Below are 24,824 nucleotides of genomic sequence, written 5' to 3'. Positions count from 1 at the left end.
ACTGCTATAAGACTGATAGGCCCTACACACATGCCGATATCACTGCACGATATGAACGATCTCGTTCATTAATGACGTTCATATCGTGCAGTGTGGAGTCACCAGCGATGAACGATGCGCGGCCCCGCGCTCGTTCATCGCTGGTGACATGTCGGCTGTGCATGTAGGCCAATATGGACGAGATCGTCCATATTTGCCTGCACGTCTATGGAGCCGGGTGACGGGGGAGTGAAGAAACTTCACTCCCCCGTCACTGCCCCCCGCCGCCGGGTCGCCCGTATCGGCCGTCGGGCACCTCGGCGGCACATCGCCTAATGTGTAGGGCGCCTTAGATGAAAAGTGGATATATTCATTACTTCTGTCACTTGTCACACCAAGCCAAGGTGAAATATTTCACTAGACAGATTATACATTTTATATATAGATATATTTATATTTTAGTATTTTTCAACCATTTTCTCATAGTCCTATTTTACAACATACAAAATAGACATCAGTATCTATAAGTTCAGATTATTTCAGCGTAAAATATACATTAGAAAAGAATAGTACCAAACTTTCAATGTTTACCCTTTTCTTGACCAATAAAGAAGCAATTGCTTTGGGGCCCCGTTTCTGTTCTCCACAGAGCAGTGCATCACAGGGAATGTACGAACACCACTCTATAGGATTCATAGCAAAGTAAGACACATACCAATAGATACTCTGCAGAACAAACATTTGCTTCCATCACCATTCAAAAAGGGCTTAGTAGTGTTTAAGAAAGAGGGAACCGTTCATACATTGATTGCAGTTTACAGGCCTAGCTCTTTAGGGCTCCCTAAACATACTTTTAAAACTAAACAAAAACAACATTGATCAATTAATGTGTCCAGATTTATAATGGCAAGGCCTACACTTTATATGCACAGACCTGACTCCAACAAAATGGAATCACATTCATGAAAGAATATTGTGGGTCTTTTCAAGAGTAAAAACAAAATAAACCCGTGGAGAAAATCAATCTGTTGTTTCCTTTTCAAATGCACCTCCATGCTTCCTTACATGCGTGTATACGTGGAATACGCAATGGTGTACACAGCAGTAATACCTGCATTACCTGCTGGATGGGAAGGGGGGTGGCGTTAAAACATTCTAATTATTGCTTTGGATCACTGGAGAAGATAATCAGTAGCAGAGCCTGTTTTTGCCAATAAAGGGCACTAGACGTTATCTCCATAAAAATAAGGCAAATTAATTCCCACAAATAGAAGCAGCACTGGGAGCGTTGGCAGTCATAAATATGCTGCAGCCTATAGTTTTGTATAGTCTTGTATAGTCTATATGCACAGAAAATAACATGCTGCAACAGCAAATGACAGTACATATCAGTTTACATTGCACTGTATAACAATGCAGAGAATCTACACTGGTTCCAAATGTGCTGTTATGTACACACTGAAAAGTCCAATACCCAGAACATGATCCATTGTAAAAGTTATTCTACACATATGCAGACAGAAAGCCAGAGTGCATTCTTCATGCTGATTTCTTGCACGGGGGTAATCTTACAGTCATATTACTGAATACAATGATGAGATTAAAAATGTAGTGATAAGTGTAGGAAGACACGGCCATGAATGTATATTAGAAAAATACAACAAAAAGGATATTTGGGGTGTGGCATAACAAATAGTACTAAAAACAAAGGAAGGGGCAAGAATTCCAGTGACCTTAAAAAGAAAACACCACTTATGAATAACCATCCTCTCATCATATGCATAGACAGTGAAGTGCATAACCTCCTAAAAAAAGATCTTTCCCATCACCTTATTACAAGACAACCATCACTAAAACATGTCACGCTTCAGACTCTACAGAATCGGCCAACACCAGCACCATCCTCACTCTCCTTGTATCTTCTCCAGTCTTCTTAATTAGTGTTAGTGCTGCTGAAGGCTACAATATGGGCTAATCATTCTCCCACCTGCCAAGATCCATCCATTTTAGGTTAATATCTGGAGTACAATATTTGTTATCCTGAATCCACAGTGGAGGGGAATAGTTCTGCCAGGCCTTGTGTGAAGAAAGTGCATTGTGTTGAGGATAGGACCTAGTCTTTGATAACTATCCTGGGCATCCTTACTTTCGATTGTAGTATATTCCTATAGTATAACTATTGTTGTCATGTACAGTGCCTATGTTGTTGAGATTCCCCCTCGCCAAAACAATCATTGCCAAGGTAATAAACTATTCAGTTTATCATGGCATTAGCAAATATAACAATCCATTAAGTCCGACACAGGGAGAATTGAAGGGGGAGTCATGAGTTTCCTGATTGGACACAGGAGTTGAAGCCGCACAATGCCCACTCCCGTGCAAGGTGTGGAGAGGGCTGTATCGGAGGCGAGGATACGGAATGCATAGACAGGTAACTGGGGAACTCCCAGCTCCTTTTTGTTCACAAATGTTTACATGCGGGAGCAGCCCCACTCTGTAGGAAAGAGGGAGGGAGGAGTGGAGGTGGGCTGGGGTGAAGAGTCCAGGCAGCAGAAACCAGTGGTGTCATCTCACCTTGGAATAGGAGGCAGTGGAGGAGCACCACGGGTCACTGAAAGACAATATTATGTATATTAGAAGAAATATTCCACAAAATTGACTGTATTCACCTTGCACATTGACAAATTTCACCTCTGACTGATTTGCTGGGGTAGATTTTTTGGAACGGTCTGTAGTCCTCAGGAGCAGGAAACTCATCCACCGAATGGAAGGAATATTTTGATTCAAAGTCCTCTGCAATACAAAAACAACCCCAGAGGAAATATTTTCTATAGTAATGTAGATAATACATGAATGAAAAAATATTCGTGAACATTACTAAACAAGTAGATGTCTTTTACACATTGGAAAGAAAAGTATTGCCAATTGGGTGGCAATGTAATAGGGTGTGGGATTTTATAACACCCAGGATTTTTCTGAACTTCTTCATTCAATTAGCAAAAATTCAGGTGTAGCATTCCTTGCAAATTATAAAATATCCACCCAGATAGCATCAGTAACCAAGATGCATAATAACTGAAAGAGGTTTGGAAATAAATTCTGCTCAGGCATCATCTTAGCCTCATCTTAGTTTAATTTAGGAAAAGACATTGAGCCGGAAAAGACGCTATGCTGAGAACAGATTAAACTGATCTTGGGCTTGGGGCACTCCTCCAAAAAATAAGCTAAAGCTGTAAGAGGAACCCCCAGGAAGGTTTAACTTTGACCAGACACACAAATATTTTTACACTTGATTTTGAGTCTGAAACGTGTTACCAATTTGAACATTCTTTGTTAAAGGACAAATTGGTGAAAAACAAAAGCAATGTCCATGAGTATTAGGCGAAGGACATTTGCTCTGATTATAGCCTAAGGCCTTATTTCTGAATGAGTAAAGTACACAGAAGGTAAGATAACATTGGCCTGTTTGTTAATTTACTACTGCATTTTAAAACAAAGTAAATGTGGCCCACAATATTCAGTAGCTGCCCCATTCCTGTATGATTAAAAACACTCTAAGAGCCAAGCAAGTGTACATCAGAAGACTTTAGCACCTACAATTCAGAAGTGCAAATTAATGGGTACCATGGCACATTAAAGAGCACTTAACGAGTTTCATTATTAAGTGCTCCAGGACAAACTAAGATGGTGCGGTCCTACAATTGCTGGGTCTAAAGTGCTATTTCTCTGGGCTTCATAGGGCTCCACAGGGAAACACTGGGGTTGTAGGTGGTGGATGAGAGTCCAGGCACCAAACAGGTAAGCTTTCAGCGTATCCCAGAATGCTCAATCTCTTCTCCTCTAAAACCCTGCCTCCATGCTCAGCCATTCAGGTTTTAGTTCGTGCCTGCAGAAAGCCAGTGCACAGTGACAGGAGGCTGCTATATGCAGCCCCAAAGCTTTCTAATTTTTACTTTTTTCCACTGGGCTGACAGCACTGTAAGTCGGACAGACTTCAGCACTGGAGCTCCATCACCCCCCCCCCCCCCCCCCCCCTCCAAAGCCCTCCACCCCCGGCACCGAAACTACGGCACGGCCAGTACCTCCTCAAATGGGAACTTGCGGCAGGGGACCACACTCTGCGTCTAGTACCGCTTGCTGTGGGGACCCCGGGACTGTGTGGCTAGCAACTGGGGCAGGTAAGAGGGTCCCTTTTCAAAGACCCACAGCTAATTGGTGGACCACTGCACGTCAGGGGAGACGGACCGCGGTACTGGTGTGGAAACGGTCAGTGGGCAGGGACACCACTAGAACACCAGGGCTCTATAGGGCACAGGTTAAGGTGTTAAAACACCTGTTTACAAAGGCCCTTCCTGTAACTGGGGTGGAAGACCAGCATAGGGGAGGCACCAATCTAGTGCAGACTTCCTGCCCTTCAGCTGCTTGTTCCTACCCCCTTCCCTCAAAGAGCCGGGCAGCCATTTTAGACACAAGGCAGCAAGCAGGTCTCTGGGAACGCTGTGTTGTCTCCCTGTAAAAACATCTACAGAAAGCCAGGTTCACACATTCACTTATATCCTACCTGCTTAACAAACAAGCCAAGTAGTTGATTTAAGTGTTCATAGCAGTGAGAGAGAGAGAGAGAGAGAGAGAGAGAGTGTGTGTGTGTCAGGAGACATGGGCGCTTTAAGACTTTTAAATGGTGTGACCTGGCTCCTCCCTCTATGCCCCTCCTCCAGACTCCAGTTTAGATCTGTGCCCAGGCAGACTGGATGCACACTGAGGAGCACTACTGAGTTTCTCGGAAAAGACTGTTAGGTTTTTTATTTTCAGGGAGGACTGCTGGCAACAGTCTCCCTGCTTCGTGGGCCTTAGGGGAGAGAAGTCAGACCTACTTCTAGGGAGTTTAAAGGCTCTGCTCCTTTGGCTACAGGACACCATTAGCTCCTGAGGGTTTGGAACACTAGGTACGCCTAGGGATTCATTCCCAGAGGCCGCCGTCACCCCCTTGCAGAGCCAGAAGTCAGGTGAGTAGAAGAAGATCAGAAGACTTCAGTGACGGCTTATGAGGTACCGTACAGTGGCCGCGCTGCGCGCCATGCTCCCACAGAGGCACTACAGGGTGCAAGGGGGGGGGGTGTTGGGGGTTCGCCCTGGTTAGCAGATATACCTCAATACAGACTGGCAACAGGGGACATAGGTGCCAGGGGCACTGTCCTAACCCCCGCCAGTATAAAGATATTAACAGAAAGAGCGGGTCTGAAGCGCGCCATTGCGGGGCTTAGCCCTCACAGCTCACACAGCCAGCGCCATTTTCTCTGGTAGAAACGCTGGTCCTTCCTCACACTGCTGACAGTATCAGGGTGTAAAACGAGAGAGGGGGGGGGGGGGGGGTAAAGCGCAGTAAATGAGAAATATATGTTCAATATAAAAGTGCTGCAGGTTTGGGGCATTATATAGTATTCAAAACTGTTCAGTAAGCGCTGGGTTATGAGCTGGCAAACTTTATCTGTGTCTCTCTGGACAGAATTATACTGTGAATCGGTCCACTATATGTCGGTGGGTGGTTAGTGCACGTGTGTCGGCATGTCTGTGGCGGAGTGCTTCCCACAAACGGCTGTGGGAGTGACCCTGTCGGCACCGCCGACTCCTGATGGTACTTGGTACAGGTGTGTCAACAGGCCAGTGGATGAATGTTTTTCACAAGAGAAAACTATATTAGGGACACAGATGTGGGCGGGTTGCCCCGTCGCCGCCACCACTATCTGACTGGGTCAAAAGATTGCATGTGAATGTAATGCATATCAGAAAGGGCTATGTCTGTGTGTGTACATACATATATATATATATATATATATATATATATATATATATATAGAGAGAGAGAGAGAGAGGTTGCATATTCATAGCTATATTTCCCTCAGACACCTCGGGGTCGCAAAAATGTTATTTTGCCCAGTTACTACTCCCTAATACCGACACAGATGCGGCTTCCTATGTCGACCATAATGATCCCCCAAAAAAAGAGAAGAGCATTTAGTGCATGAGTAGTGTATGAGGAGGACGTATTAACGTCACTGAGGACCCTGCTGTTCTAAATAGAGAGGTCTTTATATGCGTCTGTGTGTAGGTATATATATGTTATACACATGTATACACATACAGATAAAATGATAAGGTTACATTCCTCATTCTCATGTGGTGAACGCTCTGTTTGAAAAGGTCTGGGTCAGCCTTGACATGATGGTTTCAAATCCTCAAGAGGATTCTGATTGTTTGTTCTTTTCCCAGCGCAGATAGAATACAGTGGGAGTCACCCCCTGTTCTGCACAGGGCACTGTCACAAAGCCAGTGGATCATATGTAGGAAGCTGTGTTATATTCGTTATGTGTCCACGCATACGTCAGTTAGACCTGCCATTGCATGCGCATGGGGGAGTAGTAGTATTCAAAAATGGTCGGTTACCTGGTCATCCGTTATAGATACCCTGGGGAGAGATAGGATACTCCTTACGTTGGGTCATATCAAGGACACTGCAGCATACTTTAGTGCGACTGCAAAGGATATGGGACTCTAGGGTTCGCGGCCCAATTCCATGGCGGTCTCGGCTAGGAGAACGTTGTGGATTCACCAATGGAATGCTGATACTGACTCAGTGAAGAAATGGAGTCTCTTCCCTATGAAGGTGTAGACTGGTTTGGTGAAGGCCTAATTAAGTTGATCTCGGCAGAGGCCGCTGGTAAGTCTACCTTCTTGCCCTATGTTCCCTCACAACGGATGACGACGAATCATTGTCGGATGCAGCCATTTCGGTAAAATAGATACAGATTCCCTACTCGAAAAGCCTGACCCTCTTTATTTCCTGCACAGCCAAATATCAAATAGCGCGTAATTGGAAGAACCCCGAAGCTCCCAACCGCCAAGCACTTATGAATAGAATCTGGTTTGTCGCAAATATGGAGTATATTACCAGTCTCCGTCAAAACACAGTACAAAAATCTTTCCTCATCCTTTATTCTTCTCCTTCTTCTATATCACTTGATCTCTCTATTCTGTTCCTTACTTCCCACATACTTTTCCTACCCGCCTCGCTAAATACTTACCTCCTCCAATACAGCTCGGAACCCCACGACCCTACTCATTTTTCTGTTCCTACATCTTTCTACACCCCGAAACAGTCTTACTACATATGTCTATTGTCTCTATACATCACGATTATCATACTCAACGGTTTTTTGTTTCCCCCCCCCCCCCTTTTTACTTCATTAGAGAAATTTTCTATATCTGTATTCATACCGGCCTTCTGGCCACCTGTTTATTGTTTATATATTTACTACGCTCTTTTCAGCTGGATTGTATGTTTCTCTCTTAAAATAAAATTTACAAGATTGAAAAAAAAAAAATAGATACAGATTCCCCCTTTCTTTGCAGGTAGAGGAAGGAGATCAGGGAAGAGGTCAGCAGCCTCGTCAAGATCCCAGGAGCAGAGATCCTCCTCTGTTTCTGCCACATCCACCGCAGGACGCTGGGTCTATCTTGTGGGAGCCCACACCGGTGGACCACGTCTAGAAACTCTTCAGTCAGTCCTGGAACGGACTTGGACCCGTGGGTTTTAAGAATAGTGTCCCAAGGGTGCATACTGAAGTTTACAGACGTTTCCCATCACCGATTTTTCAAATCGACCTTACCGATTCTCCTCCGGACGGGGAGGTAGTATGCGACGCAATACAGGGGTTGTGTCAGGATCAGGTCATTGTCCTGGTGTCCCTGTCACAACAGGAAAAAGGCTGTTATTCAAGCTTTTTCGTGCTCCCGAGGCCGGACGGCTCGGTCAGACCGATTCTAAATCTGAAATCCCTAAATTTCTACTTAATGAAATTCAATTCCAAGATGGAGACTCTCATGGCAGGGATCTCCAATCTGGAAAAAGGATAAAGGAGGGCTTCTTTCTTCCGCATTAGGCTTACCTGAGGTTTGCAATTCAGGATCGTCATTACCAATTTCAGTTGGCGGTAATGATGGTTCTCCTTCGATAGTAACGAGTCACAATTATCCCGGACGGTCTCCTGATTACGGCGAGATCAAGAAACCAGTTGGTGCAAAATGTTGCACTCTCCCTGACAGTTATTCAACAACATGATTGGATCCTGAACTTGCCAGAATCACTGTTGGTCCCAACGACGCGGTTGTCGGTTTTGGGAATAATACTAGATACAGAACTAAGGAGAGTTTTGTTTTCTTCCAGTGGTAAAGACTCTGAAGATCCAGAGTCTGGTCAGACCTGCAACAGTGTCAATCCATCAAAACATTCGGTTGCTGGAAAAGTTGGTTGCGGCCTACGAGGCCATTCAGTTGGCAGGTTCCATGCCAGGATTTCCTCGTGGGACCTGTTGGACAAATGGTCCGGTTCCCACCTAGGATAATCCTGTTTTTCAAGACCAGAATCTCACTCCTGTGGTGGCTGCGCAGTTCTCACTTCCTAGAGGGGCGCAGGGTCGAGATCCAGGACTGGATCCTAGTGACCACGGATGAATGCCTCAAAGTCTGTGGAGCAGTCACATGGGGGGAAAACTTCCAAAGAAGCTGGTCAAGATAGGAAACTTGTCACCACATAAAAGGTCTAGAGTTAAGGGCCGTTTACAATGGTTTTCTACAAACTAAAAACGGACCGGCAATGAAAGCAACCAAAAGGATTTTTCGCTGGGCGACAAAACATACAAGCACTCTGTCAGCGATGTTAGTTCCAAGAGTGGACAACTGGGAAGCAGACTTCCTCAGCAGAAACGTTCTCCATCCAGGAGAGTGGAGTCTTCATCAAAAGGTCTTCACAGAAGTGACAAGTCTTTGGGGAATTCCTCAAATAGACGTGGTGGCGTCTCGTCTCAACAAAAAGCTTCAGAGATGTTGTTCCAGGTCGAGGGACCCTCAAGCAATAGTAGTGGATGCGCTAGTGACACCATGGGTGTTTCAGTTGGTGTATGTGTTCCCTCCGCTTCCACTCGTTCCAAAGGTGCTAAAGATCATAAGAACAAAGGTTCAGGCGAACCTCACTGTTCCGGATTGGCCAAGGAGGGCTTGGTATCCAGATCTTCAGGAATTACTCATAGGAGATCCCTGGCCTCTTCCTCTACGAGAGGATCTGTTACAGCAGGGGCCGTGCGTATATCAAGACTTACCGCGGCTACGTTTGACGGCTTGGCGGTTGAACGCCGGATCCTAGCCCAAAAGGGTATTCCCAGTGAAGTCATTCCTACACTTCTTCAAGCTAGGAAAGGAGTAACTGGAGAAAATGTGTGTCTTGGTGTGAATCCAAGAAGGCTCCTACGAAATAATTTCAGCTAGGGCGTGTTCTCCATTTTCTGCAAGCAGGTGTGGATGCGAGCCTAAAGTTAGGCTCGATTAAGTACAAATTTCAGCATTACCGGTTTTCTTTAAAAAAAAAAATTGGCCTCCTTTCCAAAAGTTCAGACTTTCGTGAAAGGCGTTTTGCATATACAACCTCCATTTGTGCCCCCAGTGGCACCATGGGATCTTAATGTGGTGTTGCAGTTTCTTCAATCACATTGGTTTGATCCTTTACAGAAGGTGGAGTTGAAATTTCTCACTTGGAAAGTGGTCATGTTATTGGCCTTAGCATCCATAAGGCGGGTGTCTGAGTTAGCGGCATTGTCTCACAAGAGTCCTTATTTAATCTTCCATGAAGATAGAGCAGAGTTGAGGACTCGTCAACAATTTCTGCCGAAGGTGGTTTCATCGTTCCACATGAACCAGCCTATTGTGGTGCCGGTGGCTACTGACGCCTTTGCAGAGTCAAAATCTCTCGATGTTGTCAGGGCTTTAAAGATTTATGTTACCAGATCGGCTCCACTTAGGAAAAATAAGATTTTACTTACCGGTAAATCTATTTCTCGTAGTCCGTAGAGGATGCTGGGGACTCCGTAAGGACCATGGGGAATAGACGGGCTTCCGCAGGAGATAGGGCACTTTAAGAAAGACTTTAGGATTCTGGGTGTGCACTGGCTCCTCCCTCTATGCCCCTCCTCCAGACCTCAGTTAGGGAAACTGTGCCCAGAGGAGACGGACAGTACGAGGAAAGGATTTTAGTTAACCTAAGGGCAAGATTCATACCAGCCACACCAATCACACCGCATAACCTGTGATAAACTATCCAGTTAACAGCATGAACAACAACATAGACTCGGTTCGAACCGATGAAACTATAACATAACCCTTATGTAAGCAATAACTATATACAAGTCTTGCAGAAGAAGTCCGCACTTGGGACGGGCGCCCAGCATCCTCTACGGCAGTGGTTCTCAAACTCGGTCCTCAGGACCCCACACAGTGCATGTTTTGCAGGTAACCCAGCAGGTGCACAGGTGTATTAATTAATCACTGACACATTTTAAAAGGTCCACAGGTGGAGTTAATTATGTCACTTGTGATTCTATGAGGAGACCTGCAAAACATGCACTGTGTGGGGTCCTGAGGACCAAGTTTGAGAACCTGTGCTCTACGGACTACGAGAAATAGATTTACTGGTAAGTAAAATCTAATTTTCTCTAACGTCCTAGAGGATGCTGGGGACTCCGTAAGGACCATGGGGATTATACCAAAGCTCCCAAACGGGCGGGAGAGTGCGGATGACTCTGCAGCACCGATTAAGCAAACAGGAGGTCCTCCTCAGCCAGGGTATCAAACTTATAGAACTTTGCAAAGGTGTTTGACCCCGACCAAGTAGCTGCTCGGCACAACTGTAATGCCGAGACCCCTCGGGCAGCCGCCCAAGAAGAGCCCACCTTCCTAGTGGAATGGGCCTTAACCGATTTAGGCAATGGTAATCCTGCCGTAGAATGCGCCTGCTGAATCATGTTACAGATCCAGCGAGCAATAGTCTGCTTTGAAGCAGGAGCGCCAACCTTGTTGGCCGCATACAGAACAAACAGAGCTTCAATCTTCCTGATCCTAGCTGTTCTGGACACAAATCTTCAAAGCCCTGACCACATCCAGGGACTCGGAATCCCTCAAGTCCCGCGTAGCCACAGGCATGACAATAGGTTGGTTCATATGAAAAGACGAGACCACCTTTGGCAGAAATTGATGACGAGTCCTCAATTCTGCCCTATCCACATGAAAAACCAGGTAGGGGCTTTTATACGACAAAGCCGCCAATTCCGAAACACGCCTTGCAGAAGCCAAGGCCAATAACATAACCACTTTCCATGTGAGATATTTCAATTCCACCGTCTTGAGTGGTTCAAACCAAGGTGACTTGAGGAAACTTAATACCACGTTAAGATCCCAAGGTGCCACCGGAGGTACAAAGGGAGGCTGAATATGCAGTACCCCCTTCACAAATGTCTGTACTTCAGGAAGAGAAGCCAATTCTTTTTGGAAGAAAATGGATAAGGCCGAAATTTGGACCTTTATGGACCCTAATTTTAGGCCCAAATTCACTCCCGTTTGCAGGAAGTGAAGCCGACGGCCCAAATGGAACTCCTCCGTAGGAGCAGTTGTGGCCTCACACCAAGACACATACTTTCGCCATATACGGTGATAATGTTTCGATGTCACGTCCTTCCTAGCCTTGATCAGGGTAGGAATGACCTCCTCCGGAATACCTTTTTCCGCTAGGATCCGGCGTTCAACCGCCATACGCAGCCGCGGTACGTCTTGGAACAGACAGGGCCCCTGCTGCAGCAGATCCTGCCTTAGGGGAAGAGGCCACGGATCTTCTGTGAGCAACTCTTGCAGATCCGGATACCAAGTCCTTAGTGGTCAATCCGGAACAATGAGGATCGCTCTGACTCCTCTTAGCCTTATTATTCTCAACACCTTGGGTATGAGAGGTAGAGGAGGGAACACATAGACCCATCTTAACATCCAAGATGTCACTAGAGCGTCTACCGCTACCGCCTGAGGGTCCCTGGACCTGGCGCATTACCGCTTTTTGTTGAGACGGGACGCCATCATGTCTATCTGAGGCAGTCCCCACCGACCCACGATCTGTGCGAAGACTTCTGGATGAAGTCCCCACTCTCCCGGATGCAGGTCGTGTCTGCTGAGGAAGTCCGCTTCCCAGTTGTCCCCCCCCCGGGATGAATACTGCTGATAGGGCGCTTACATGGCCTTCCGCCTAGCGAAGAATCCTGATCGCTTCTGTCATGGCCACTCTGCTCCTTGTGCCGCCTTGGCGGTTTACCTGAGCCACTGCCGTGACATTGTCTGACTGAATCAGAACCGGTTTGTCCAGAAGAAATGCCTTCGCTTGGCGTAGGGCGTTGTATATGGCCCTAAACTCCAGGACGTTGATGTGGAGACCAGTCTCCAGATTTGACCAGAGACCTTGGAAATTTCTTTCCAGTGTGACCGCTCCCCAACCTCAGGGGCTTGCGTCCGTGGTCACCAGGATCCAGTCCTGAATTCCGAACCTGCGGCCTTCTAGGAGGTGAGCACTGTGCAGCCACCATAGGAGAGATACCCTGGCTCTGGGAGACAGGGTGATCCTTTGATGCATTTGTAAATGGGACCCGGACCATTTGTCCAGTAGATCCCATTGAAAGGTCCTCGCATGGAACCTGCCGAAGGGGATGGCCTCGTACGATGCCACCATCTTCCCCAGGACACGTGTGCAATGATGCACTGAAACCGTTTTCAGCTTCAATAGGTTCCTGACCAGGGCCATGAGCTCCTGAGCCTTTTCCATCGGAAGAAAAACCTTTCTCTGGTCTGTGTCTAGAATCAGACCCAAAAAGGTCAGGCGCGTTGTAGGGACTAACTGGGACTTCGGTAAATTGAGAATCCAGCCGTGCCCCTGCAACATCCTCACCGACAGCGACACGCTGTCCAGCAACTTCTCCCGAGATCTCGCCTTTATGAGGAGATCGTCCAAGTATGGAATAATTGTGACCCCCTGCTGGCGCAGGAGCACCATCATTTCCGCCATTACCTTGGTGAAAATTCTCGGGGCTGTGGAAAGCCCAAACGGCAATGTCTGAAATTGGTAATGACAGTCCTGTACTGCAAATCTCAGGAACGTCCGAAGAGGAGGGAAAATCGGAACATGAAGGTATGCATCCTTTATGTCCAGGGACACTATCCAATCCCCCCACCCCCCCTCCAGGCTGGCGATGACCGCTCTGAGCGATTCCATCTTGAACTTGAACTTTTTCAAGTACAAGTTCAGGGATTTTAGACTCAAAATGGGCCTGACCGAACCATCCGGTTTCGGGACCACAAACAGGGTTGAGTAAGACCCCTTTCCTTGCTGGAGAAGAGGAACTTTGACTATCACCTGTTGAAGATACAATTTTTGAATTGCAGTCAACACTAACTCCCTCTCTGACGGGGAAGCTGGCAGAGCCGATTTGAAAAACCGGCGAGGAGGCACGTCTTCGAATTCCAGCCTGTATCCCTGAGAAACAATCTCTATAGCCCAGGGATCCACCTGTGAGTGAACCCAGACCTGGCTGAAAAATCGAAGACGCGCCCCCACTTGAGCTGACTCCCCCCGGGAAGCCCCAGCGTCATGCGGTGGACTTTGCAGATGTAGGGGAGGACTTCTGCTCCTGGGAACTAGCTGCATGCAGCTTTTTTCCCTTGCCTTTTTCCTCTGTAAGGCAACGACTCCATATGCCGCTTTGAGTCGGCATCCCCCGTCCACTGTTGGGTCCACAGGAGTCGCCTAGCAGAAATAGACATAGCATTTATTCTGGAGCTTAGTAAACAAATGTCTTAAAGTGCCCATGTCTCCTGCGGATCCCGTCTATACCACATGGTTCTTGAAGTGTCCCCAGCATCCTCTACGGACTGAGAGAAAAGGATTTACCGGTAGGTATTAAAATCCTATTATATCTGCACTGTATGTAACTATGTGCTAGTTCTGCTGTCTGACTTTCATTTCAGCTATATCATATATACCTATCTTTATTGTTTTCTATACCCTGCGCACAGTTCCTTTCAGGGCAATTTCTAACAGCACTAGCTGGCTGTATACAGTCACATACTAAACTCTATCTATACATTTTCTATATCAAAGTGTAAGGGCGCCCTGATAGTTTTACTAAAATGTCTAACAAAAAGGGCCGCAAAACAGGAATGCCTTGTGTTGCTCTCATGTAGAGCTTGCTCTGCGGGGTTATCTGCACAGGATGGCCTCTGTGTTAACTGTTATACACCTCCTGGTCAGTCCACAACTCCTGCTCCTACGCAGGAGCCTCCTTGGGCTGCTTTTTTACAACTTTTAGGTAATTTGGTTGACCGAGTTACGCCTGCTACCTAATATAGTGCCTATAGTGAATCCACCCTGGGTGGATACCCTCTCTACTCGGGTTCATAAGCTAACTCAGACTCTTATTATGCAAAAGAGCATGACAGGACATAAACAAGCCACTGGGGTTCCTAGACAAGCAACATATTCCTCTCAAGTCAATGTATTATCAGATTCGAACGTGTCAATTGAGGAGGAGAGTGAGGAAACAGCTCCCTCTGTTGCAGATTCTTGTACGGCAGAGGAGGATTAAGGTGGATGTACCTGCCTTAAATGAGGCAGTGCAGTTTCTTGCGGCGGGCGAGCCGTGCAACCGCACGGGGCGCCCGCCGCGGCACTTCCTGAGCACTTTCAAACCCCCCTCCCCTCTCGAGTGCCCAGCTCGGGGGGGGGGGGGGGGGGGGGGGCGGAATTTTCGCGGAATGACGCATTTGCGTCGTTACGTCACAGCGCAATCGCGTCATTCCGCGAAATCCCGCCCCCCGAGCTGGGCACGCGGGAGGAGGGAGAAGGGGGAGCCAAGACGGCCAGCGCTGCGCAGACGAGGGAGAGGCGGCTGAAGAGCGGGAAGAACCGCTTCAAATGTAAGTCAGCCCCTCTCCCTCTCTCTCTCCCTCCCCCCCACCACCTGCCGTACTGTGTAAAATAGGGACTCTTGTCTGCCGGAATGTGTAAAATGGGGACACCTGTCTGCTGGAATGTGTAAAATGGGGACACTTGCCTGCCGGAATGTGTAAAATGGGGACACCTGCCTGCCGCAATGTGTAAAATGGGGACTTTCCTGCCGCAATGTGTAAAATGGGGACACTTTCCTGCCGCAATGTGTAAAATGGGGGCACGTGCCTGCCGCAATGTGTAAAATGGGGACACTTGCCTACCGTGCTGTGTAAAATGGGGACACTTGCCTACCATGCTGTGTAAAATGGGGACACTTGCCTACCGTGCTGTGTAAAATGGGGACACTTGCCTACCGTGCTGTGTAAAATGGGGACACTTGCCTACCGTGCTGTGTAAAATGGGGACACTTGCCTGCCGTGCTGTGTAAAATGGGGTCGCGTGCCTGCTGTAATGTGTAAAATGAGGACTTTTTTTTTTTATCGTGTGGTGGCCGTGATGATGAGATCAGATGAGGCCACACCCATCTTTAGCAAAGCCACGCCCATTTTAACGAGGTCACGCCCCCTTTCCTTTTCCTCTTTATATCTACGGGGGGGCGCATTTTTTCTTATGTGAATGGGGGGGGGGGGGGGCGCGGCGCATTTTTAAATCTCGCACTGGGAGCCAAATTGGCTAGAAACGGCCCTGAAATGAGGCGATAACACATTCAACTTTCAGAGGAACCCACACCTGTTGCTAAGAAAACTGATGTGTTTAAGAAACGAAAGATAAATCAGATCGGAGTTTCCACTTTCTGATCATTTAATAGAAATTAGACAGGACTCATGAAACTCTGCTGATAAAAAGTTCCATTTGTCTAAGCGTGCATTATCTTGCTATCCTCTCCCAGCATGAGTGTGTGCAAAGTGGGAATCTCCTCCCCCAAGTCGATTTTCATGTCATGCGTTTGGTGAGGACATCCACTTTGCCCGTTACAAAAGTCTCCTCAAAGAAATCCACAGATAGTGGAATAGAAAATTGTCTCAAATCTATTTATTCTCTCATTGGTGCTATTCATAGACCTAAAGTGCAGCTTCATGGGCTGCAAAGGATATCAAAGCATGTTACAGGCAATTGAAGAGGAACTGCCTACAGATCTGTTAGAAGACTACAGCATGTACCTGGACCATGTTAAGAAAGCGACTTCTTACACTGGTGAAGCATTATCTGATGCTGGAGTTCTAGCGGCAAAGGCGCCAGTGACCTGTGCTGGCACAATGTATTCTTTCGCTACGTTCTTGGAAAGTGGATTAAGATTCCCAAAAAAAAACATTGGAAATTCTACCCTTTACGAGAGATATTCTCTTTGGTGAAGAATTAAACAAGATTGTGGCATCATTAACTGCCACCAAAACAGCCTTTTTGCCCCCGGCTCCTACTCATTGTTCTAAAGGCTCTTATTTTCGTACCGTTCGGCCATAAGAAAAAGTGAAAGGACAGGTGTTTGTCTAGGAAACACATGCTGCAAAGGCCACTATGCCCAAAAACCAAGCAATCTTGGGCTGCACGTCAACCTACAGCAAAACCTGACAAGCCCTACAGCCTGACAGGGCGGGCCTGCCCCTGGGTGACCTCATGGTAGGAGGCAGTCTTCTGCAGAGGTATGGACCATGATCACGTCAGACGTTTGGGTGCAAGAAGTAGTCTCTCACGGGCATGTCGCCTTATTCAAGAGGTGACTCCCCTCAGTACTTCAGCACGGGCGTTCCATGAGATCAAGAAAAGGCTTTGATACTACAAAACGTGGTCACACAAAAACAGGAAGATTAGATATTGAAAAAAAGGCACCCAAAATGTACTTTAACTGACTAGAAATAATCGTTATGGTAGACTTACTGTTGAGAACTATTTCTCCTAAGTCCACAGGATCCACAGGATAACATTGGGATATGAGGTAGTGACAGCGGATTGGCACCAAATGATCAAAGCTTTTGGCCTTCCAGAATGCAACTGGCCCATCCATATAGCCCTGGCTCAGGCAATTCAGTTGTTTTCCAAAGATCAAGGCAGGAGCATCATAGAAAACCCTAATCAGGCGAGAACAACACATATATACACCCTTCCATACAAGAAGGAAGAGGTTAGTAAGCGACAGGATCCTCAAATCTGGTGCGTCAGGGTGGGCACCCTGTGCACTTAGGAGAAATAGAGTACGGTACGTCTACCGTAACGATTATTTCTCCTGCAGGGTCCACAGGATAACATTGGGATGTCCCAAAAATGTAGCGGTGGGAACACTCCTGATTGGACAGGTGAATCCTTCGCCCGAATTCAGCATCCTGAGAGGCAACTCTCTATCTTGGTCCACTGCCCCTGGAAGCAACTCCTTCCTGACACCGCTCCCCAACCCTGAAGGCTGGCATCCATTGTCAGAATTTCCCAATAGGATAACCAAAAGATGGGATGTCTGCAGCCACCAGGCTAATGATCTCCTTACTTCCAGAGGAAGGACCATAGTCTGCGTTTTTATTGTCTGATGAAAACCATTCAATTTGGAAAGGATCAGATACTACAGAGGCCTCAAGTGGAACGGAGCACACTTCACCATGTCGAATGTCGACACCATCAACCCCATCTTACGCATTGCTGTGTGAATGGATACCCTCCGACTGTGTAGCAGCTCCTGAATCCTTGACTGAATTACTCTCTGAAGACTTGAATCCAACAGGGCCCCCAAGTGAGTCATCCGTTGTGACGGAACCAGGGACGACTTTGCCCAATTTATGAGCCAACCGTGTCTCTGCAAACAAGCTATTGTCTGCCGCAGATGACACTGAAGCAATTCCTGAGATTGTGCCAGGATTCATAAGTCGTCAAGGTATGGAAAAATCCTTAGCCCCTGCTGACGGAGATAAGATGCCATTACCACCATAATTTTGGTGAACACTCTGGGAGCTGTGGCCAGTCCAAATGGTAGGGCCTGAAACTGAAAATATTGCTGGAGGATCGCAAACCTGAGATAGCGCTGATGGGACAGTACTTTAGGAACATGAAGGTAAGCATCCTGAAAATCCATACGTACCATAAAATCCTAAAGCTCCATGGTCAAAATAATGGAACGTAAAGTCTCCATATGAAACAGAGGCACCCAAATGTACTTGTTCAGCACTTTGAGCTTGAGATTGAGTATGGGCCAGAACGACCCATTTTGCTTCTGGACTAGAAACAGGTTGGAATAAAAACCATGACCTCATTGTGCAGGAGGAACTGGAATTATCACTCCTGACTGAAGCAACTTCTGAAATGCCTCTTGCAAAGTCCTGGCCTTCGTTTCCACTGAAAACTGGCTGTTACAAAAAACCTTTGAGGAGGGGGCTTCTTGAAAGCAAACGCATAACCGTGAGATACTCCTTCTTGCACCAAGGCATCTGTGGTAGACTGCTGCCAGATCTGTGCAAACTGAAGACGTCGGCCTGCCACCCTGAGGTCCCCCAGGTGGAGGCCCACATCATCAGGCTGATGGTTTATCTTCTGATTTAGAAGCTGGCCCTCTGGTAGCTCAATGCTTTTTAGTCTTACCAGACTTGTCAGATTGAGACTGTTTGCCATAACCCTTTCCTTTTACTTTTCCTTGATATCGAAAGGGCCGAAAAGCTGGAAATCTAGGCTTGAAATTTAAGTGTGGAAGGAAACTTCACTTTCTCTGCAGTCTGTTTCTGACTCCAAAAACGAGATTTATGGTAAGAACTTACCGTTGTTAAATCTTTCTGCGAGGTACACTGGGCTCCACAAGGAATAACATTAGGGTGTAGAGTAGGATCGTGATCCGAGGCACCAACAAGCTCAAAGCTTTTGACTGTTCCCAAGATGCACAGCGCCAATTACACCACGCACTCACCACAGGAGAGGGTGTCAGCGGCTATGCCCTACCAACCCAAAGAAGCTAAGTGCGTCAGGGTGGGTGCCTTGTGGAGCCCAGTGTACCTCGCAGAAAGAGATTAAACAATGGTAAATTCTTACCATAAAACTTGTTTTCTGCTGCGGGGTACACTGGGCTCCACAAGGAATAACATCGGGGATGTCCTACAGCAGTTCCTTATGGGAGGGACGCACTGTAGCGGGCACAAGAACCCGGCGTCCAAAGGAAGCATCCTGGGAGGCGGAAGTATCGAAGGCATAGAACTTAATGAACGTGTTCCCAGAGGACCACGTAGGCGCCTTGCACAATTGTTTAAGGGTCGCACCACTGTGGGCCGCCCAAGAAGGTAGAATGGGCTTTGATGGTAGCAGGAACCGGACGACCAGCCTGTACATAAGCATGTGCAATCACCATTCTAATCCATCTGGCCAGAGTCTGCCTGGAAGCAGGCCAGCCACGTTTGTGATAACCAAACACGAAAAGAGAATCAGATTTCCTAATGGAGGATGTTCTCTTCACATAGATACGGAGAGCCCGTACTACATCCAAAGACCGCTCTTTGGTAGACAACTCAGGAGAATTAAAGGCCGGAACCACAATCTCCTGGTTAAGGTGGAAAGAAGACACCACCTTGGGTAAAAAACCTGGCCGTGTTCTAAGAACCGCCCGGTCACAGTGAAAAATCAAATAGGGAGACTTACAGGATAAGGCACCCAAGTCCGAGACCCTTCTAGCTGAAGCAATAGCCAGCAAGAATAACACCTTAAGGGAAAACCACTTAAGGTCAGCAGAGGTAAGAGGCTCTAATGGAAACTTGTAAGGCCTCCAAAACCACCGACAAATCCCAAGGGGCCACAGGTGGCAAATAAGGAGGCTGAATCCGCAACACACCCTGAGTGAATGTATGAACATCAGGTAGGGTAGCAATCTTTCTCTGAAACCAAACCGACAAGGCAGAAATGTGTACCTTGAGGGAGGCCAGACGCAGGCCTAAGTCCAGGTCCTGTTGTAGAAAGGTCAATAGTTTGGCTGTACTAAACTTGAAAATGTCATTATTGTGAGATGCACACCAAGTAAAGTAAGCATTCAAGACCGTATGGTAGATCCAAGCAGAAGCCGGCTTACGGGCCTTCAACATAGTTTGAACGACCGCCTCAGAAAAACCCTTGGCCCTCAGGACGGAAGCTTCAAGAGCCATGCCGTCAAAGCCATACGGGCCAAATCCTGGTAAACACAAGGGCCCTGAACGAGGAGGTCTGGTCGTTGTGGAAGTAGAAGGGGACGATCCAACGAGAGGCCCTGTAGATCAGAGAACCAGTGGCACCTGGGCCACGCTCGAGCGATCAGAAGTAGGTTTCCTCCTTCTTGCTTGAACTTCCGTATTACTCTAGGCAGGAGTGACACCAGAGGGAACACATACAGCAGCTGAAAGTTCCATGGAATTGCCAGAGCGTCCACGAATGCAGCTTGAGGATCCCTTGTCCTTGCTCCGAAGACCGGAACCTTGTGATTGTGTCGAGACGCCATCAGATCCACATCTTTAAGACCCCAGATGGAAGGCCTCACTCTCCGGTGTGTACGTCCTGACAGCTGAGATAGTCCGCTTCCCAGTTCAGAACGCCCGGAATGAACACAGCTGATATGGCTGGCAGACGGCGCTCTGCCCATTTAAGAATCCTTGATACTTCCCTCATTGCCATGCGGCTTCGAGTGTCGCCTTAATGACTGATGTACGCCACCGTGGTGGCGTTGTTCGATTATACTTGAACAGGTCTGTTCTGTATCAGATGCTAGGCCATTGTCAATGCATTGAACACTGGCCGCAATTCCAGAATGTTTATCGGGAGTAGTGACTCCTCCTCGGTCCACCGACCCTGGAGAGCGTGGTGTTCCAACACCACGCCTCAACCTCTCAGACTGGCATCCGTCATCAACAGGACCCAGTTGGATATACAGAAGGGACGACCCCAGCTCAATCGTTGGTCCTGAAGCCACCAGCTCAGTGACAGGCGGACCTCCGGAGACAAGGAGATCATGTGAGATTTGATCCGGTGAGGCAGGCCGTCCCACTTGGACAGAATCAATTTCTGCAGAGGGCGAGAATGGAATTGAGCATACTCCACCATGTCGAAAGCCGACACCATGAGACCTAGCACTTGCATTGCAGAATGAATCGACACTTGCAGACGAGATAGGAAGCATTGAATCCTGTCCTGAAGTTTCAGGACTTTCTCCTGAAACAGGAACAACTGCTGGTTGAGAGTGTCCAATAACGCTCCCAGGTGTACCATGCTCCAATCAGGAACCAGGGAGGATTTGTTCCAGTTGATCAGCCACCCGTGGGCTTTCATGCACTGGACCGTCAGATCGAGATGACACAGGAGAAGTTCTGGGGAATTCGCCAGGATCAACAAATCGTCCAAATACGGTAGGATCCTGACCCCTTGATGGCGGAGTGTAGCCGTCATGACCGCTATAACTTTGGTGAAAACTCGGGGAGCCGTTGTCGAACCAAAGGGTAACGCCCGAAATTGCTAATGGAGGTTGCCCACCGCAAACCTCAGGTACTGCTGATGAGACACCGCAATAGGTATATGCAGGTAGGCATCCTGTATGTCCAGGGAGACCATAAAGTCCCCAGGCTCCAAGGCCAGAACAATAGAGCGCAGAGTTTTCATACGAAACTTGGAGACCCACACATGCTTGTTCAAGGACTTCAGATTGAGAATGGGCCGCGAGGACCCGTTCGGTTTCGGGACTAGGAACAGCGGTGAATATTACCCCTTGCCTCTCTGAGCTAGAGGCACCTGTACCACCACTCCTGTGGTCAGGAGGGAGTGTACTACCGAGTGCAAAGTGTTTGCTTTTGCCGGATCCAGAGGCACATCTGTCAGGCTAAATCGATGAGGGGGACGATTCTTGAAGAGTATAGTGTAACCTCGAGTGACTACTTCCCTTACCCAGGTATCTGAAGTGGTCTTCAACCATTCCTGGGCAAAACCTAGAAGTGATCCACCAGAGAGAGGCCCGCCCCGTCCTGCGGCAGGCTTGTCAGTTTTGGAAGAAGGCTGACGGGCAGCCCAGGCACGTTTCGGTCTGGGCTTTGCAGGTCTGGAAGCACGAGCTTGCTTTGGGAATGCCTGACCTTTTGCTTTACTTGGAGGACGAAAGGGCTGAGGGAAAGTACTTTTAGCCTTCTGTGCGGAAGGAGCCGTACTAGGTAGGCAAGCTGTTTTAGCAGTAGCCAGATCAGCCACAATCTTATTGAGGTCTTCTTCAAAGAGAATGTCTCCCTTGAAAGAAAGCACCTCCAGGGTTTTCTTGGAATCCATATCCACCGACCAGGATCTCAACCAAAGGATACGTCTGGCCAAGAGGGACGTAGTAGCAGCCTTGGCCGCCAGCACCCCGGCATCGGAGGCCACCTCTTTAAGGTACAGAGAAGCCATGGTAATATATGAGAGACATTGTCGAGCATGCTCAGATGTGTTGGAAGGCAGTTCCGCCTCAAGCTCCTGAGCCCACGCCTCAACAGCTTCAGCAGCCCATGTCGCTGCAATGGTTGCTTTATGCACAGCCCCCGTTAGGGTGTAAATCGCTTTTAAACAACCCTCCACACGTCTATCCGTCGATTCCTTCAGAGAGGTGACTGTAGATACTGGCAGAGCAGAGGAAACTACCATGCGCGCCACATGAGAATCTACAGGCGGAGGAGTTTCCCAATTTTTACATATCTCCGCAGAGAGAGGATAGCAAGCCAACAGTCTCTTATTTGGTGTGAATTTTGACCCTGGATTTTCCCAGGATTCTTGACGTATGTTAACCAGGTGTTCAGAATGTGGTAAAACTTGTTTAACCACCTTCTTACGTTTAAACCTATCCGGCTTTTTAGAGACAGCCTCAGGCTCAGGATCATCAGACACCTAAAGAATGAGCCTAATTGCCTCAATCAAATCCGGGACATCCACCAATGATTTCCCTTCCCCATCAGAAACATCTGAGTCAGTGTCTGTGGAGTCGGTATGTGCACCATCCTCCTCAGAGGACGTGTCTGGGATAGCAGTGGATTGGGAGGAGGTAATGGCCCGTTTAGAAGACGACTTAGTCTTAGGCGGGCGAGAGTGACACTTAGATTTAGTCAATGACCGGTTCAAATGCTGTAACTGAGTGGAGATTTGATCTGCCCATGGTGGATTAATAGAAGGGATCATAAACTGCTGCAGTGGCACAGGTGGTCCCACAGGGGGCGCCAATTTAGTTACAAGCGTTTTTAACAGCGTGGAAAAGGTAGCCCAAGGTGGGTCCTGTGATGCCCCTGGTGCTACGGACCCACTAGGGGGTAAGGAACCCCCTGAACCTGAACTCTCAGCTGCCATATTCTCCTCCAACGCGTCTGCGGCATCACCACCACGCAATGTAGGAGAAGCCCCAGCTCCGTTGCCACGTGTAGCTGACATACTAATGTGCACAATATCGGGCAACCTGGTACAAGTCTTAGCAGCGATATACCTAGCAAGAACTCCCAGTGAAGCGTGACTATGACAGCACAAACTGGGAGTTCAAGAGAAATATAGGGTGACTATAAATCACAAGTAAAAATACACAGCAAGTATATCTTGTGAAACAAATCCTATATTATATAGAAAAACCCGATACACTTAGCCCCCTCAGGTATAGGAATATAGGAGTAGCACGCTGAGTGAAATACCCAATAATACCCCTTTTACACTCGCAAAAATATCCCGGGATATTGCATATGAACGCGCATCATCCCGGGATTTTGCTCAGTGTGAAAGGGTACAGAGACAATTTCCCGGGATGAGCATCCCAGGATTTCATCCCAGGTCTCGACCAGGGGACCATCTCGGGAAGCTGTGTAGTGTGAAAGGGCCCGTCCCGGGATTCACTACCCGGGACTGTTAAAAGGCCTCGGATTGGAGCTTTCTTGGGCTCAGAAAAGAGGTAATCTTTCAGAGCCCAGGGGAGCGAACTGGAAGCGTGGGAGCAAGGCAGCATGGCGACCTGGACAGACCAGGAGGTGAGAGAACTGCTCAGCATTAGGGGAGAGGAGGAAATAATGAGGCAGATCACAGGCACAGTGAAAGATGCAGTCATTTTTAAAACATATCCAAGATGCTTGAAGCCAGAGGAATTATCCGTACACAACAGCAAGTTTTAAACAAAATGAAGACTCTGAAAAAGCAGTTTTTGAAGGTGTTGAGTATTGTGACCTCATCTATGTGAGCCAGAAAAAGGCCATTTCTAATGCCATACATATGCATTTGCAGGGATATCCCGGGATCAGTGTAAATGGGGCTGTCCCGGGTCGATCCCAGGTCTTAGTGCAGTGTGAAAGGGGTCAGTCCCAGGAATGCATCCCGGGAGTGACCCGGCTGTGAGTGTAAAAGGTTTATAAGGCAGCCACACAGCAGCTACATGCACACACACATATGTAGTCACAAGCGTATCATGCAGAAATTATGCACCATAAAATTGCACTGGATAGCAATACAAAGTAATACTCAGTTTGGCTATATGTGTCAACAATAGATATAACAAAACACAGATACTGGATGTATATCACAGGGTGTTTGTACCACACAACCCTGAATGTATGCACTCTTTCTTAACTAACACTGTCGCAGTGACAAGTAGAATACTTGTGTCCTGTAATATGCACAGCGCTGGCGATCAGGCGGCTGTACAGAGGAGGATTTGCCCCAGCAGTCCCAGGAACAGCTCAACTCTGTCTGTGATGGCTGCTGACAGGGAGTGAGGGAGAGAAATGCAGCTCCAGGGTGGGAACATTTTCAGAAATGGCGCCCTAGGGCTGGGGGAGGGGCTAAAGGTTAGGCCTGCTCCCCCTGCTGGCATCCCCACCGGGCGCTGCGGGCTTTGAAAAACTGGGTTAATTCAAGTTAAAAAAAAAACAGACCTGTGCCCTGTTAATGTCCCTGGTGACTAGTGGAGCGGCTGCCCAGTAACAGTGTCCACGCCAGCGCGCACGCCTCCCACGGCCGCGCTTGCTTGCGGTAATGTGTGGCCAAAGAGACCCCTTACCTCTCCCGTTCCTGCGGCCAC

The 24,824-nt window shown here is 47.8% G+C and overlaps 1 protein-coding gene across 4 annotated transcripts in view; it reads right to left on the bottom strand.

Moving 5' to 3' along the window:
• Positions 1-405: 405 nt before the first annotated feature.
• WIPF2 (WAS/WASL interacting protein family member 2) overlaps positions 406-24,824 on the bottom strand; it is a 194,449-nt gene continuing 170,030 nt past the window's right edge. For all 4 annotated transcript variants that reach the window (XM_063959779.1, XM_063959775.1, XM_063959776.1 and 1 more), the window contains 2 exons: positions 2,671-2,772; positions 406-2,590 (listed from right to left, as the gene is read on the bottom strand). In XM_063959779.1, the coding sequence (XP_063815849.1) occupies positions 2,550-2,590; positions 2,671-2,772 (143 nt within the window). In that variant the 3' untranslated portion in view covers positions 406-2,549. The remainder of the gene's footprint in view (positions 2,591-2,670; positions 2,773-24,824) is intronic.

This window comes from Pseudophryne corroboree, chromosome 3 (assembly GCF_028390025.1).
Source record: "Pseudophryne corroboree isolate aPseCor3 chromosome 3, aPseCor3.hap2, whole genome shotgun sequence".
Classification (NCBI taxonomy): domain Eukaryota; kingdom Metazoa; phylum Chordata; class Amphibia; order Anura; family Myobatrachidae; genus Pseudophryne; species Pseudophryne corroboree.
The sequence above is the reverse complement of the archived record's forward strand: the minus strand, read 5'-3'. Positions and strand labels throughout refer to the sequence as shown.